This window comes from Microcaecilia unicolor, chromosome 10 (genome assembly GCF_901765095.1).
Source record: "Microcaecilia unicolor chromosome 10, aMicUni1.1, whole genome shotgun sequence".
Lineage (NCBI taxonomy): Eukaryota > Metazoa > Chordata > Amphibia > Gymnophiona > Siphonopidae > Microcaecilia > Microcaecilia unicolor.
Window position 1 is genome coordinate 215286747 of NC_044040.1, and position 16728 is coordinate 215303474.

The 16728-nt window shown below is 45.2% G+C and overlaps 1 protein-coding gene across 3 annotated transcripts in view; it reads left to right on the forward strand.

Moving 5' to 3' along the window:
* Positions 1-16728, forward strand: part of LOC115478491 (choline-phosphate cytidylyltransferase A) — a 49053-nt gene that overhangs the window by 19491 nt on the left and 12834 nt on the right. For all 3 annotated transcript variants that reach the window (XM_030215858.1, XM_030215859.1, XM_030215860.1), the window contains 4 exons: positions 3762-3861; positions 7355-7471; positions 8370-8521; positions 16499-16577. In XM_030215858.1, coding sequence (XP_030071718.1) covers positions 3762-3861; positions 7355-7471; positions 8370-8521; positions 16499-16577 — 448 coding nt within the window. The remainder of the gene's footprint in view (positions 1-3761; positions 3862-7354; positions 7472-8369; positions 8522-16498; positions 16578-16728) is intronic.

Here is a 16728-nt window from a genome sequence, read left to right on the forward strand (position 1 = left end):
GAGTATACATGTTTAGTTCAGCAAGTCTCTCCTCATACGTCTTGTAATGCAAATCCTATACCATTCTCGATGCTTTTCTTTGCCCCGCTTCAATTCTTTTTACATCCTTAGCATGAAAAATTCTTCGCAGGCACTGTTGATGGAATACATTCAGTTTTTTGTTGTTGTTTTTTTTTGTATCTTTGAAGTAATTTTCCGTGTTTGATGGCACAGCTTTGCAGTTGTGGGAGAAAATCCGCCAAACAAGCGGAGAACTCAAACACCCCACGGTAAAGACAAAGTCACAAACAAAGTGGGAGAGCGACCAAGGATGCCAGAAACTGGAGGATGTTGAAACGATAAATAATTTTATCGTTTCAACATCCTCCAGTTTCTGGCATCCTTGGTCGCTCTCCCACTTTTTTTGCGACAGCTTTGCAGTTGGCAGTTGCAGTTGGCTTTAGACCGCTTAATATTTCCCATAATGTTGATTACCTATTTGGCACATCTGCTGAAATACCAGCGCAGTCTTGCCAAGCTTACAGTTGACGTAGCTCTTGCTACTGCCACATAAAATAGGCTGATCAATAATATACACAATCCAGGCTCTCCATCATATTTGGTGATCCTCTGTTTAATTCCTCCTTCCTTTAAATAGCTTCCCAGTATTCCAGAGCCTGTGGGCTAGCTATGTCCATCAACCAGCAGGTGGAGATAACTGAAAGCTGAGCTGAGACATCTCTCGATAATCCAGTCCAGCTGCTCAGTACTTTCTATCTCCAGCAGGTGGATGGACACACTTTCCAGTTTCTGGTTATGAGTGATTTGCTCCTGGTCCATTTGGTCATTTGAACTTTGCTGGTGGCTTACGTCTGGAGGTTTTCAGATTAGAGAGCTGAACAGGGATAGCAGGGATCCCGCAGGGATGGACCCAGGTCCTGCAAGGTTCTCGCAGAAATTTAGGCATCCGAGCTTTGCCTTCCTTCCCCGAGCCTCAGGGTGCCCTCGTCACACGTACCTCAATTCACCCTGGTGGTCTTGTGGCTTCTTCAGAGCAGGAAAGATACCCACTCTTTCCTGCCCGCTGCCGGTGAGCCTTTTGCTGCCACCGAGACTTCAAGCGGCGGCCTTGCATACATACTTCTGTCTATGGCCACATTCATGGAGGGGGGGGGGGGGGAGGAGGCAAAATCAGCCCTACCACTGGCTTTTGCTAAGTTTAGTTTTATTTTGTAGTTTTAAGAAGATTATGAACTCAATTATTAGAAAGATAACGTGTTGCAGAGTATTGTTGGGCCGTAGTGGATTCTATGTAAGCTGCAAGACTTTCTCTAATTGTTTGTTCATTCCCAGTACGGTGCTCCTGGAATAATCCCAGAACCTTCCCTTGAAGACTACTTGTGTAAAAGCAATACCATGATCAGTTCTAGGAGTGACTTTCTATCATTTGGCACGATTCACAGCCAGATTCACTAACTCCATGGAAAGAACCCTTCCCTTACCGATCCCTTAGCGAATCAGTAAAAACGGGCATGCATGAAGGAAATCGCATGCAAATGAGCTGCTCGCTGTTAGCTCATTTGCACGCGATTTCCTTCCTAAGGAGGGGAAGCCAGTCGGCCAGCTGAGCGCGCGCAGAGCAGCCAATCGTTATGCTGGCTGCTCTGCGCATGCCAAAGAATGCTTCATACACGCAGGCAAGCTGCGTGTATAATAGCCATCTACAACCAATAAATTGCCGGGCATTGCGCAGGAGAGAGCGGGACCCTAGAAAGAGAGAATCGGGGATTGGGACGTGCGAGGACACCCAAATCAAAACTGGACGTCCCTTTCGATTATGCCTCTCTCAGCCAATCACAGCGCATTTAGCTGACACCAGTGACAGCTAAACGTGCTGTGATTGGCTGAGAGAGGTTTGGGCACCTTAGTTGTAAGAAAAACGCGTCCAAGAGAAGGATGCCCATCACAAAATCTGAAGAAACAAACGTCCAAGTGTTCGTCAGGGATGTCCTTTTTTTTTTTTTTGAGTGAAGGACGTCCAAGTGTTAGGCACTTGAAAGGACGTCCCTGACGAGCACTTGGACGTTTTTTTTTTTCTTCCGATTTTTGCGATGGGCGTCTTCCTCTGCCTGGGTCCCTCTCACAGCAGCCCCAACGAGAGGTGCAGACCTCCCGTTAGGTTTTCCACGGTGCATGGGGTCGGAAATGGTACTGCATCGCATCGCATCGCATTCACATTGTAATAGTAATTAGCTCATTTGCATTCCGTTTTCGTTAGCTGCTACCGTGACAGGAAAATGGCTCGGAGAACCCTTTTTGTGCATGTCCCTGTTTACTACTTGCGCGCTAAACTGGCTTAAAAACCACGTTGCTGGCTCGTTAAGTTCAGTGCATCTGGCCCTCAGTTCTTTGCATGTGCAGTGTAAAGCATGTGCTTAAAATCAGCTGCTTAGAGATCTCTGAGGTACCATTTTATCTCTGAGTGAAGCTGATCCAGATCTTCAGAGTTCACCTGCATAATAATTTGATTTCTGGAGTGAGTTGGTCTGGGATTTTTACTCGTGTCATGCTGTGAATTGTGGGACTGCAGACTGACATTTGTGATAAAGTTCAGATATCCCGAAGCGTGTTCAGTGGTACCTGAGTTTCTTCTGACTGGTTTGAGTACCGGCTCTCTAATAGTCTCTGATGCTCCTGCTTTGAGTCTGACGTCGGACTGGCCTTGTTAGGGTACATAGTCACCTGCTGACATACCCTATTTGATTCCTTATCATAGCTGTGGTTATGACCCTCGTTCAAGGGTTGCTTTTTTTCAAAGGTCATGTGCTGGCTAATCTTACTAGCATAGGCAAATTTGCTGCTTAGAAGCTGCCTTCAGTAGCATACAAGCCTTGAACTTAATCATGGCTCCGCCATGGCATGGATTAAAAAAAAACCAACCTCCTGTAATTTTGTTAGACTTCCTTTCCAACCTTTCCAGCCTAACATAATGTCAGAAATTATACATTAGAATGTCAGCCCATCTGCCTACCCAAGGCCAAAATAACTCTTTGAAATGTTTATAGAACAGGAACCAGATTTGGCTTGGGAGAAAAATCCTGTGCCCATGTAAAAGAGATCGGACCTGAGGTTCCCTGGTGAAAAATGGCCCCAGTGCATTTCTGTGGGAGAAACATCTCAGTAGCTGCGACATAGAAACAGTGACACACTGAAACACAGCAGTTAGGGAATCATTCCTTTCAAACGTACCCTCCCTCACCCCTCCCAGACAGACACATAGGCACACGCTTTCCCAAAGCCCCCCACAGACACACACCCAAGGCAAATGTTTATTATACTTGAGTCAGAAAAGTTGCTGCTGTCTCTTCCTTTACCCTATCAAATCTATTTAGTGGCACCTTGTGAAAAAATATCTAACATTGACTGAAGAAAGCCACAAGGGGACAGTAGTGCACAGAAAATGTAAAGCGTTGTGCTCATAGCAAAAGGTAAGGTACATTTCACTGAAGAATTGGAACTTTCTTCAGGGGTACGGAGGGGATTTCTGTCCTGAGAGAAGGAGAGCTGGTCTGTTTCCCAGGGACATATTCTCGACGGGAAGCGAGGGGTCTGAATGGAGACTGATCTATCTCCCTCTATAGCAGGACTCTGCATCTAGAGTAGTAAAGGTTCCTTTTTAATCGCATGTTGCGGTAGCTACACTTTGTTTTTTGGAGCATTTCAGCCCAGAGGGTTAATTGGATAGTTTGTAAGGTAAAATTTCTTTTCCTTTTTCACACTAGACTCTGAGTGAGCCAGCTCCATTTTCTGATGAGCTGGAGGTTGACTACAGTAAGCCATATGTGAGGGTAACAATGGAAGAGGCGGTCCGAGGAACACATGGTGAGTTCAGTCGGACCTATGGAAGGGGGGGGGGGGCTTCTTTTTGTTGACCACACTCACTTGTTTAAATGGGAGCCTACAGTGATAGAGCTTACTCCTGCCTGAATTTTGCACAACTGTGTAATGCAGAATTCTCTAGCCTTGCAGGATTTGCCATTTTTCCTGCAGAATCTACCATTCACCGCAGGAATGGTGGCTGGCTGGCTAGCTGGCCCACTGCTCCCCAAGCTTTGACGGGCCTTCCCCGGGCCTTCCTTTCCTGCCTTTTTGGGGACAGAAAAAGAACTCCACTCTTTCCTGCCCGCTGCAGCTGCTCTGGGCTGGTACCGCCACTTCAAAATGGCTGCCAAGACGTCAAACAGTAATTGTGTGAGGCTACCGCAGAAAGTCTCGGCGGCCATTTGGAAGAAGTAGTGGTACCAGCCCAGAGCAGCTGCAGCGGACAGGAAAGAGTGGAGTTCTTTCCTGCCCCCGAAGAGGTAGTCCCACTGCAGATCCTCCTCATCGTAGCTCACTAGTGAGTGCGGGTGGACGCTATGTGTGGGTGCAGGGCTGGAGAAAAACTATGGGTGGTATGTGGGTGCATGGGGGGCTGGAAAAAAAGGTGGATGCTATGGGTGCAGGGTGGGGGGGATGGAAGAAATATCGATGGTATTTCTGTACAGGGAGGGGGTCTTTGTTTAAATTATAACAAACTTGCAAATTTTGCACACAGAATTTTGAATTTTTTTTGTACAGAATTTTTTAGGTTTTGTTTTATGTGCAGGATTCTGGCAGGCGTAATAGCCTACGTGCTGAGAAGTTCAAAACTGCTCCCCCTCCTCCTCTGCACGTGTGATGCAACTGAGATGCTTTCCAGAGATGCTCTGCTTGTCTGCTCCAAGATATAATTTCTGCATTTAAGCACTTTAACAGAAGTGGGACTTAACGGTGAAACAGTCACATGAGAAGGGAAGTCTGAGCCCCCGGCTAAGAAAGCGAATAGAATGTTGGGTATTATCAGGAAAGGTATGGAAAACAGGTGTGAGGATGTTATAATGCCGTTGTATCGCTCCATGGTGCGACCGCACCTTGAGTATTGTGTTCAATTCTGGTCGCCGCATCTCAAGAAAGATATAGTAGAATTGGAAAAGGTGCAGCGAAGGGCGACTAAAATGATAGCGGGGATGGGACGACTTCCCTATGAAGAAAGACTAAGGAGGCTAGGGCTATACAGCTTGGAGAAGAGACGGCTGAGGGGAGACATGATAGAGGTATATAAAATAATGAGTGGAGTGGAACAGGTGGATGTGAAGCGTCTGTTCACGCTTTCCAAAAATACTAGGACTAGGGGGCATGCGATGAAACTACAGTGTAGTAAATTTAAAACAAATCGGAGAAAATCTTTCTTCACCCAACGTGTAATTAAACTCTGGAATTCGTTGCCGGAGAAAGTGGTGAAGGCGGTTAGCTTAGCAGAGTTTAAAAAGGGGTTGGACGGTTTCCTAAAGGACAAGTCCATAAACCGCTACTAAACGGACTTGGAAAAATCCAAAATTCCAGGAATAACATGTATAGAATGTTTGTACGTTTGGGAAGCTTGCCAGGTGCCCTTGGCCTGGATTGGCCGCTGTCGTGGACAGGATGCTGGGCTCGATGGACCCTTGGTCTTTTCCCAGTATGGCATTACTTATGTACTTATGTACTCTTACAGTACTTTGGACACGTGCTTTGGAATAGCATGGACCCAGACAATCAGTGGTCCAGCACTGGGAAGGGAGTTGCATAGACAAACCTTTCATTTTCTCATTAAAACACTTACCTTTAAACAATACTCTTATTTAAAACAAGAGAGCAGGCGGACGGGGAGGGTCAGGCTTGAGAAATACCATCCTATAGCATTCCCTGATTTTGGAATGTAGGGTGCAGGACAAATATTTACCTGACACAGAATTTCAGCGCTTTGTCACTTGGTTTAACAAGGAAATGATTAAATGTCTAACAAACTCAAAAAAAAAGAATTGTTACAAAGATGTGACACTCGGCTTGGTGTCTCTGATCAGACAGGCTGTTCGAAACAGCTGGTGTGAGACAACCTTTGATACAGCTGTCATATCCAGACACCCAGCAGTGGCCTCTAGAATTGAGTGAAGTGGTTGGCTTACCTAACTTTCAGGTGGGAGGGGAGGTATGCAGTTGGTGGGAGTTAGACCTGGCCAACAACAACTCGTCCGAGAAATTGCAAAACTAAAAGGAAATGGCAGTGTGAGGCCTGAGAAGCATCTTCTGGCCTAGTCCTCCCTTTTGACACAGGACATCTAGATTGGAGAGGGCTGGCAGGCATTGAGTATGTAAGCAGGCACTCCCAGGTAAGAGAAGGAGATGATGAGGGCTAAAATGTGAGTGGACTAGCCCTCCCCCCGAGTTCACCGCCCCCCCGCCGCCCCTCCACCCGGCCCGTCTCTTCACTATTCAACTTACATCTCCGCAGCAGGCAGAGATCAGCTGAGCTCCCGTCGGCCTTCCTTCTCTGCCTGTGTCCCGCCCTCGTGTGACGTAACGTCAGCGAGGGCGGGACACAGGCAGGGAAGGAAGGCCAACGGCAGCTGATCTGCCTGCTGCGGAGATGTACGTTGAATAGCAAAGAGACGGCCAGGTGGAGGGGTGGCAGCAGCGGCGACTCCGGAGGGGGGGGGGTAGCGGTGGCAACCTTGGTGGTTCCCTCCCCTTCACACAGTTTCCCTCTCTGTCCCCCCGTCCCCCCCCTCCCCCCGTCATCATGTATTGACGCGGGGGCGGGACAGACAGGGAAGTCTCTACTGCGCATTTGCGAGTGAGTACGGTCACTCGCCATTTATATGTTTGATAGGCAGAAAAATAAATGGAAGAAAGCTGAAAGTGAAGGATCACTGTTGGAGATGGATGTACGAGAAGAAGTGAAAAAGGGAGCGTAAGAGAAAAGAAATAGTAATTGAACAGAAACGGAGACAATAAAGAGAAAAGCAGAAACCAGAGACTGGAAAAAGTGAGGGCTTTTGGGGGTTTCCCCACTGAGTATGCATGAGATCACCCTTCTTCCTGACCAGAGTTTAGAGGGCCCTTCTATTTTGGGGACCTTGATGGAGGGGAGGAGGCACCATCTCATCCATCATTTCGGGCAGCAGAGTGCTTTGAGCTGCCCCTGTAGACACCAGTGTGTGATGTTTTTCCCTGTAGTGCCCCCTCCCCTTACCACATTTTTTTTTTTTTAACCATTCTTCAAAAGCGTTGTGCAAAAATATCTTTCAAAACTCAGTGCAATGCATTTGTTAGAAAATGGCTTCTTTGTTTATCGGGGGACTTTTTTATGGTTTATTCAGATTTTTGAATTGACTTTTTTTTACAAAGTAATTCAAAGCAATATTCAATAAAAACAAATCTGTGTTTGCTGTGGACCATATGTCTTCAGCTATACAAAATATATATTTTTCCGTGTTCACTTGAAGTGATTTATTTATCTTGTTCTGTGTTCCAGCTGACCGGCCGGTGAGAGTTTATGCTGATGGAATATTTGATCTCTTCCACTCTGGACATGCCCGGGCTCTGATGCAGGCGAAGAACCTTTTCCCAAACACGTACCTCATTGTGGGAGGTATGGAGAATTTGTGTTGGCCTGAGCTGCCTCAATGTGCAAAGGGGAAACTATATGGAGGAGTGGCCTAGTGGTTAGGGTGGTGGACTTTGGTCCTGAGGAACTGAGTTTGATTCCCACTTCAGGCACAGGCAGCTCCTTGTGACTCTGGGCAAGTCACTTAACCCTCCATTGCCCCATGTAAGCCGCATTGAGCCTGCCATGAGTGGGAAAACGCGGGGTACAAATGTAACAAAAAAAAAAAGTATGACTGCCTCAGTTTCAGCTCTGTATAGTAGCAATAATATATACAGAGTATTTTCAGGGCTCTTGCTGCAATGATTCATTGAAGCATTGATTTTGAAAGAGAAACTCTTTTTCTCCCCTCCCCTCCCCTCCCCTACGTACCCTTTCTGTTTGTTTGTCCCAACAATGCTCATTAAAAGAGCCCACCATGTCAAGGTATTTTTTACCTATTGACTTTTATACCACATTTCAAGGAAAAGGATCTATGAATGTTGCATTTGCTTTCCTTGTAGGTAAATTCTTTTATGGGAAAACACATGGCGTGTACTTGAAACTATCTGTTTTCCAATCTCTACGAAAACTTTCCTCCCCCTAAACTGGAACATCACATTTTTGGGCAGAAAAAAAAACGGGCAACTTTCAGACATCCAGTTATGAATGTAAATCACTATTTACTTGCATAAATGGCTTTGAAAATTGTTCTCCGGGAAGCTGGTATTCTGAAGTTGCCAAAGAATCCTGGTATGAGGTGGCTAGCAACATGCCAGGTTGGCTAGCAGTAACATCTACGTCTGCTCTGGCTTCTTATGTTACGTTTGTGATGGAGCTATTTAGTGTATGCGTGACAGGTTGTGTGTGATAGCTGAGCTGTATCAAGTGTCTCTGTTCCCAGTGTGCAGTGATGAGCTGACGCACAATCTGAAAGGCTTCACGGTGATGAATGAACACGAACGCTATGATGCTGTGCAACACTGCCGTTACGTGGATGAAGTTGTCAGAAATGCTCCATGGACACTGACGCCAGAATTCTTAGCGGAGCACAGGGTAAGAAGCGTCAACGTCCTGCTGACAGGCATTTCTTTTTATATTTCAACCTTTTTTATTGATGATAATGCACAATACATAACTCCAAGCCGTGCAACCATACAAAATTACAAATGTAAAATATACACTACTTAGTTCTCAAACCAATCTGCCTAAACCATCATCAAGCTTTTTACAAACTTACATTTAAATCCCCCTCCCACCCCTCCCCCCTCTACCTATGTTTAAATTTAACTGATTAGTAGGATGAAACCTGCTGACAGGCACTTTATTGCTCTGTAAAATTACTGATGTACTCATGAAGAGAAATAACTGGACTCCTCCATTTAGAACTAAAGTGTAGAAGATGCTTCTTGGACTTTGAGACGTGATAAGTCTGGTTCATTGTGTTTGACTACGAAGGGCACCTTGTGTGTCTGAAAACTCATAAGCAATCTGAGCAGCTGTTACGGAATTTTTCATATGTTATAAATATCACTGGAAATTTAGCTGGCGTGGAGTCTTGATCAGGGTTGCAAACTCGGCAGTTTTCCTGCGGAATTGGGCAAGTTTTTTGTTTTGTTTTTGGGGGTTTTTTTTGCTGACCAAGGGCACTTTCCGGCAGTCGCAACTTTTTGAGCTGGTTTGTTTTTTATTTTGGGCAGCCACGGCAGGTTCTTCCTTCCAGCTGTCTACTGTCATCACCCTATTGGTCAAATTTGGAGACAGAATGAGGCTTGGTTCCAAATTTGACCAATAGGAAGGCGAGGTGCGTGATGACCTCATCACGCACTGGAGGAGGAGCAAAGCAGAGAGTAGCTGCACGTCACGTCGTGGAGGAAAGAGGAGGCAGAGCACACTCCTACCCCCACCCCTCAGATAGCCTGTTGGGCAGCTTGGGCTGGGGAATTTTTTCCCATCTGGCAAACCTGGTCTTGATACTTAGTTAATATTGAATTTCTGGCCTGTTCCATGGTATCCTGGCTGGGACCTTTTCTTGTGACAGGTTTTTGGACATCACACTACTTTGGCTGGCTGCAGGAGCGAGAGTGCCAGTTTCTGAGGACTCTCAACAGTTGTTTGTGGGAAATTGTGATTACTGCAACTAAAAATAACCATGTAGCTGTGTAGTTTTTTTTTTTTCTTGTACATTAACTTTGCCTGACGAATTTAACAGACATAATACGCAGTAGGGATCTTAAAACATACTGTAAAATGTAGTCTCTTAATTTAATTTTCAACAATTTTTATTGATGATATAACAAAATTCACAACAACATCTCAAGATATTTCCATATGTGACAAAACACATTAAGTGCAAGTATGGTGACTTTAACATCATCAAAATTATTCCCCCCCTCCCAACTCCATCCCCCACCCCTTCAAAGGTTTTAATACATCCCACTTATTGCAGACATTACATATGCCTCCTAACCTCCATTGATATCTCAAGCAACCAAATTCAACTGTTCGTTAATCTGCTACTGGGACAGATTGCCTCCAATGTTATTATGTAACTCCCCTCCTCCCAGACCTATATTGCCTTCCCACCCTTCCCTCATCTTCCGTTCGTGATGTCTGGTACTTATGTGTTTGTCTGCTGATCTAGCATGTTTAAGACCGAACTTTTTCCCTTATGGGACAGAGAATCTATATAAGCGCCCCAAATTTTCATAAATATTGTCTTCCTTAGTCTCTTAATTTAAAGCAACTTTTATTTCAGATACTAATAGAATTCAAAAGATGTGGGATCCATTCATAAAATGAGGTTGGAATTGAGGCAAAACTTACAAGACTTTCACACTTCACGAAAGGTTTGAGGTTGGGAATAAACCTGCACGGAGTGGCACATACAATCCTAAACAAAGGCTTAGAGTGTGGGGGGGGGGGGGGGGGGGGAGTTTTAACCTGCGTGGAGCTGCTGGTACAACCCTAAACACTTTCCTGTGTGGTGGTCTTTATCTGCCGTCATTTACTATGTTTGGTTTTCAACCCAGTCCTTGGGGCAGAACTAGCCAGTCATTTTTGGGGGGATATTCACGATGAATATGCTTGAGATAGATTTGCACGCACTTCCTCCTTGGTATCTCATGCATATATACATTGGGGATATCCTGAAAACCTGACTGGCTCAGTGGGTTGAGAAGAAGTTCTCAAATACACGGTACACATATCCCAAAGAGTACTCAAGAGGTATGTGGCGCCTAGGAGAGGACATTTCTTACCTCCCTTCCCTTGTTGCTGCTTTTCCCGACCAACAGTGGCAAAATAACTTACAGTAGTCCCAGGACTGCAGTTTTCATACATGCGCTGTTGGTTCAGCTGGTCTCCTGCCCTGGAACAAGAAATTGATGTTTTTGGTGGGGGGAGAGGGCATGGAACCGGCATAACTGACTTTGTGTATGAAGTCTTCGGCCCCGGGACTACTGTAAATTGTTTTGCCACTGCTGGGCTGAAGAAGCAGGGGGGGGGGGGGGGGGGGCGGCATGTGAAGTAGACCCATGAGGGGGGAAGATTACCTTTCCCTCCATCTTCGTTGCCCTTGGGGGGGGGGGGGGGGCGGGAACTTGTGTCTTTCACCCCCTTTCCAACTGACCCCTTGTACGACCAAGCCCTTCTCCATATCTGAGGTTCTTATCCTTCATCTTTCTTCCGTCCTCTCATCTCTGTCACCATACTCTATCATCCCCTCCTCTTTCTACTTTGTTTACGAGCTCTGCTTTTCGTCTGAATGTTCCACTGTTTTTCACCCACTCCTCCTTTGCAATTTTGATCTGCCCCCTTCTGATCTCTGTACATCTTTTCAATCCCTGACCTCCAACCTTGGTCTCACACAACATGTTTCCGTTCATACCCTCAAGGCTGGCAATGTTCTTGATTTTCTTTACATCCGTTTCTCGCATCCCCTCCTGTTCCCTCCTCACTTTTCCCATTCCCTAGTCTAATCATCTCCTTACTTTTCACCTCCCCTCTCCTCCTCGCCCTGCTCCTCCAGCACCTATTCCTGTTCCCATTTGGTCCTTCAGTGAAGCTTCTATTTCTTACATTTCTGTGTCCCTAACACACTTGGTGCCCCTATCTCCCTCCATTCCCACTGACCACTGTGCCTCCCTTCTTGTCAGGCATGCTTTCCTCTCCACAGAACCCCCTCGTTCCCATGTCACCTCCAGTCCACTCCTGCCATTCGGCTCCTCTGCTCTCATCTCCACTCCGCTGAGCGAAGGTGGAGTAAATCGCGCTCTCCTGAAGACCATGCTCTTTTTTTCCCCGACTACAGAGTACTGTCAGGCCAAGAGTATGGTTGGAAGATAAGCTACTCTGTTGTCTCTGTCTTTTCTGTGTTATCACTTGCAGCCTCTTGGCAAACAAACTTCCTATCTTCGCTCTGCTCTTCAACCTTTGCTCTTTCTCCCACCACTCCACCCTTCCTGACTCTCACTCTCCCTCCTGTCCTATCCTGTCCCTCCTCAGCCTGGTCTTCCTTTAACCTCACCACTACTCTTCAATTTGACATCTCCAGTGCATTTGATATGGTGGATCATAATCTCCTCATTCATCTATTGGATACATTTGGAATAGGCGGTAACGTGCTTAACTGGATTAAGGGCTTTCTGTTCCAGAGAACATACCTCGTCAAAGCCAAATCTGTCATCTCTATGCATTGGAAAGCTTATTGTGGAGTACCCCAGGGCTCACCCCTTTCCCCTACTCTTTTCAACATCATGCTGATTCCTCTAGCAAAAACCTTATCAAAACTGGGCCTCAATCCATTCATCTATGCAGACGATGTGACCATCTATATCCCTTTTAAATCCACACTAGCAGAAATATCTGACGCAATAGCCTGCTAGTTTTTCCATCGTAGATTCTTGGGCTATAACGTTTCAATTCAAACTCAATAAAGACAAAACGCAGTGTCTAATCCTTTCGTCCCAGCATAATAAAATAATCCCGACTTCGCTCATCACAAAGGATTATGCTCTTCCGATCTCACAAAGTCTAAAAATCCTTGGTGTCTTGTTGGATAATCACTTGCTACTCGACAGTCAAGCTAAGCTCATCACAAAAAGAATGTTCCACTCCATGTGGTGATTGAGGCGTCTCAGGCAATTCCTCCCAAGGGAGCTCTTCCGAACCTTTACTCACTGGTTGGTACTATCACATATTGACTACTGCAGTGGAATTTATGCTGGTTGCCGAAATTTCATTCTGAAAAAGCTCCAGACTGCTCAAAACACAGCTGCAAGGCTAATCTTAGGCAAAACACGCTTTGATCATGCTCAACCTCTCCGTTTTAATTTTATTTTACTATTATTACTACTATTTAGCATTTCTATAGCCCTACAAGTGCTACAAGGCGTACGCAGCGCTGCACAAACATAGAAGAAAGACAGTCCCTGCTCAAAGAGCTATGTAATAAAAGTGAGCCAAGTATAGGACAATCAAGCCATTGTGACATCACTGATGAGGTTGGCTCTTATTGGTGGCCTGAGGCATTATGACATCACAATATCACCTCTGATTACAAGAGACTACTACTACTACTATTTAGCATTTCTATAGCGCTACAAGGCGTACGCAGCGCTGCACAAACATAGAAGAAAGACAGTCCCTGCTCAAAGAGCTTACAATCTAATAGACAAAAAATAAATAAAGTAATCAAATCAATTAATGTGAACGGGAAGGAAGAGAGGAGGGTAGGTGGAGGCGAGTGGTTACGGAGTCAAAAGCAATGTTAAAGAGGTGGGCTTTCAGTCTAGATTTATAGGTGGCCAAGGATGGGGCAAGACGTAGGGGCTCAGGAAGTTTATTCCAGGCGTAGGGTGCAGCGAGACAGAAGGCGCGAAGTCTGGAGTTGGCAGTAGTGGAGAAGGAAACAGATAAGAAGGATTTATCCATGGAGTGGAGTGCACGGGAAGGGGTGTAGGGAAGGACGAGTGTGGAGAGATACTGGGGAGCAGCAGAGTGAATACATTTATAGGTTAGTAGAAGAAGTTTGAACAGGATGCGAAAACGGATAGGGAGCCAGTGAAGGGTCTTGAGGAGAGGGGTAGTATGAGTAAAGCGACCCTGGCGGAAGACGAGACGGGCAGCAGAGTTTTGAACCGACTGGAGAGGGGAGAGGTGACTAAGTGGGAGGCCAGCAAGAAGCAGATTGCAGTAGTCTAAACGAGAGGTGACAAGGGTGTGGATGATGGTTGGTTTTGGTAGAGTGCTCGGAAAGAAAGGGGCGGATTTTACGGATGTTGTAAAGAAAGAAACGACAGGTCTTGGCGGTCTGCTGGATATGAGCAGAGAAGGAGAGAGAAGAGTCAAAGATGACCCCAAGGTTTCGAGCTGAGGAGACAGGGAGAATGAGAGTGCCATCAACAGAAATAGAAAACGGGGGGAGCGGGGAGGTGGGTTTGGGGGGGGGGGGGGGGGAATGAGAAGCTCGTTTTTGGTCATATTTAATTTCAGGTGGCGTTGAGACATCCAGGCAGCAATGTCAGACAAGCACGCTGAAACGTTGGTTTGGATGCAAGGTGAGATATCAGGGGTAGAAAGGTAGATTTTGGAGTCATCAGCATAGAGATGGTAGGAAAAGCCATGGGATGAGATTAATGAGCCAAGGGAAGAAGTGTAGATAGAAAAGAAGAGGGGACCAAGAACAGAACCCTGATGTACGCCGACAGGCAGAGGGATAGAAGTAGAAGAGTATCCACCAGAGTGAACACTAAAGGTGCGGAGGGAGAGGTAGGAAGAGAACCAGGAAAGGACAGAGCCCTGGAATCCCACGTTTTCCCACCTTTTTGCGGGCTCAGTGTGGCTTAATCTGCACTGGCTCCCCATTGTGGACCGTATTACCTTCAAAATCTGCTCATTGACTCACAAGATAATATATGGGGAAGGCCCTGCCTACATGCTAGATTTGATAGATCTACCATCAAGAAATGCTTTGGAGACTGCTCGATCCTACCTTAATCTACATTACCCAAGCTGCAAGTCTATTGAATACAAACTGCTCTTTTCATCTTCTTTCTCCTACGTCAGCCCAAAGTCTTGGAACATCCTACCAAGACATCTAAAAGTGATTGACGACCACCAGCTATTCAAGAAATCCTTAAAAACATTTTTATTTGAGAAAGCTTATCCCCCCCCCAAATAATGCTCAGTCTCCACCTTCCTCACATTGCCTATACCCGTTTATCCAACGTGTACTATCCTTATGTTCTTTCCCGTCCTGACTTTTGTGTCATTACCCTCCGTGCATTGTAACCTTTTGTAATATTGTAAGCCACATTGAGCTTGCTCTAGTGGGAAAATGTGGGGTATAAATGTACCTAAAATAAATAAAATAAATATCAAATGTGTTAAAATATTTAAAGGAGCTCAATGGAAGAATGGTGGAAGGGGGGAGAAGCAGGATGGGAGAGAAAGGGGAGGAATGGGGTGGAAGGATGGGGAGACAATAGTGAAAGACTAGGGGATAAGAAAGCAGAGATGAGGGAACGAGATGGAAATCTGTACGTTGCTGCAGTAAAGACAGGGAAATCGAAGACTGGATAGGTTGAAACCCTCTGCTCAGTGTGCAGCGGTGGCTAAGAAAGCCAATAGGAAAGGAATGGGAATGTTGTATTGCCTTTGTATCACTCCATGGTGCGACTGCACCTCGAATACTGTGTGCAACTCTGTGGTCACTTCATTTCCAGAAAGATATAGCAGAATTAGAAAAGGTACAGAGAAGGGCAATGAAAATAAAGGGAACAGGATGACTTCCTTATGAGGAAAGGCTAAAGCGGCTAGGGCTCTTCAGCTTGGAGAAGAGACTGCTGAGGGGAGATAATAGAGGTCTACAAAATACTGAGTGGAGTGGAATGGGTAGATGTGAATCGCTTCTTTGCTGTTTCCAAAAATACTAGAACTAGGGAGCATACAGTGAAACTGCTAAGTAGTACATTTAAAAGAAACCGGAGAAAATAATTTCTTCATTAAATGTGTAGTTAAACTCTGGAATTTATTACCAGAAAATGTGGTAAAAGCAGTTAGCTTAGCAGGGGTTTAAAAATGGTTTGGATAATTTCCTAACAAAAGACAGCCACAAAAGTGGAGAAACTGGATCCGCTACAAAGGGGAAGTCGTAGAGACAAGGGAGTAACGTGATCAACAGGATACTTCCAATTAAAACCTTTCATCTCCTTGGTTTTAATTGGAAGTGTCCTGTTGATCACGCTACTCCCTTGGATAATTTCCTAAAAGAAAAGTCCATAAGCCATTATGACGATGGGCTTGGGGAAAATCTACTGCTTATTTCTAGAATAAGCAGCATAAAATCTGATTTTACTTTTTTGGGTCCTTGCAGGGTACTTGTAACCTGGACTGGCCACTGTTGGAAAAACAGGATACTGGCCTTCATGGACCTTGTCTGTTCCAATATGACAACACTTATGTTCTTATGTTAAGAATGAATTAAATCTGGACAGAGGCAGAAAAATAAAATGAACAAAGGTACAAAGAAATGGAGGAAAGAGACAAGAAAAGATGGAGGAAAGCAGAAACCAGGGCTCTGATCATAATTAGAAATATAACCAGATAACAAAGATAGCCAAAGTAATTTTTTCTGTTTTCTGATTAGAATATGTAAATCTGTGGTCTGTTTAAAAATCTCTACTGATCAGAGCTCGGAGGTAGTCGGTTGAAGTTTGTTTGACTTAGAGGGTTCTCGACTTGAAGTTGAGAGCATTCTGTTACAGAACTGGAAGATTCAACACAGGACACCTTGGCTCTTGCTGTCTTTCCCTTATCAAATGCAGTGGTCGTCCGTTTTGTGAATAAAAGTACAGAAAATAAATATAGAAATCAAGCAGCTAAAGTGTGTGTTGGCCCCCTCCCCCCCGAGCTCCTCTCATACTTTAAAAGGAGAGTGACCTGCCTTAAATTACATGTTTGCACCTGACTGGTGCCTTGGCCTGCCCTGTTGACTGATGTGCCTGTGGCTTTCCGTTCTTCCTGTTGCAGATAGATTTTGTGGCTCATGATGACATACCATATTCCTCCGCAGGAAGTGATGATGTTTACAAGCACATAAAGGAGGCAGGTAAGTGGCAGGGATAGAGGGAAAACCAGCATGACTTATTTTTTTTTCTGCGAAAAACATGTATTCTGCAAAACTGCTTATCTATTCAATCACTCTAAAAATAATTTTTTTGTTTTCCAAGATTTGTAGGCTCGATTACAATATACAGTTA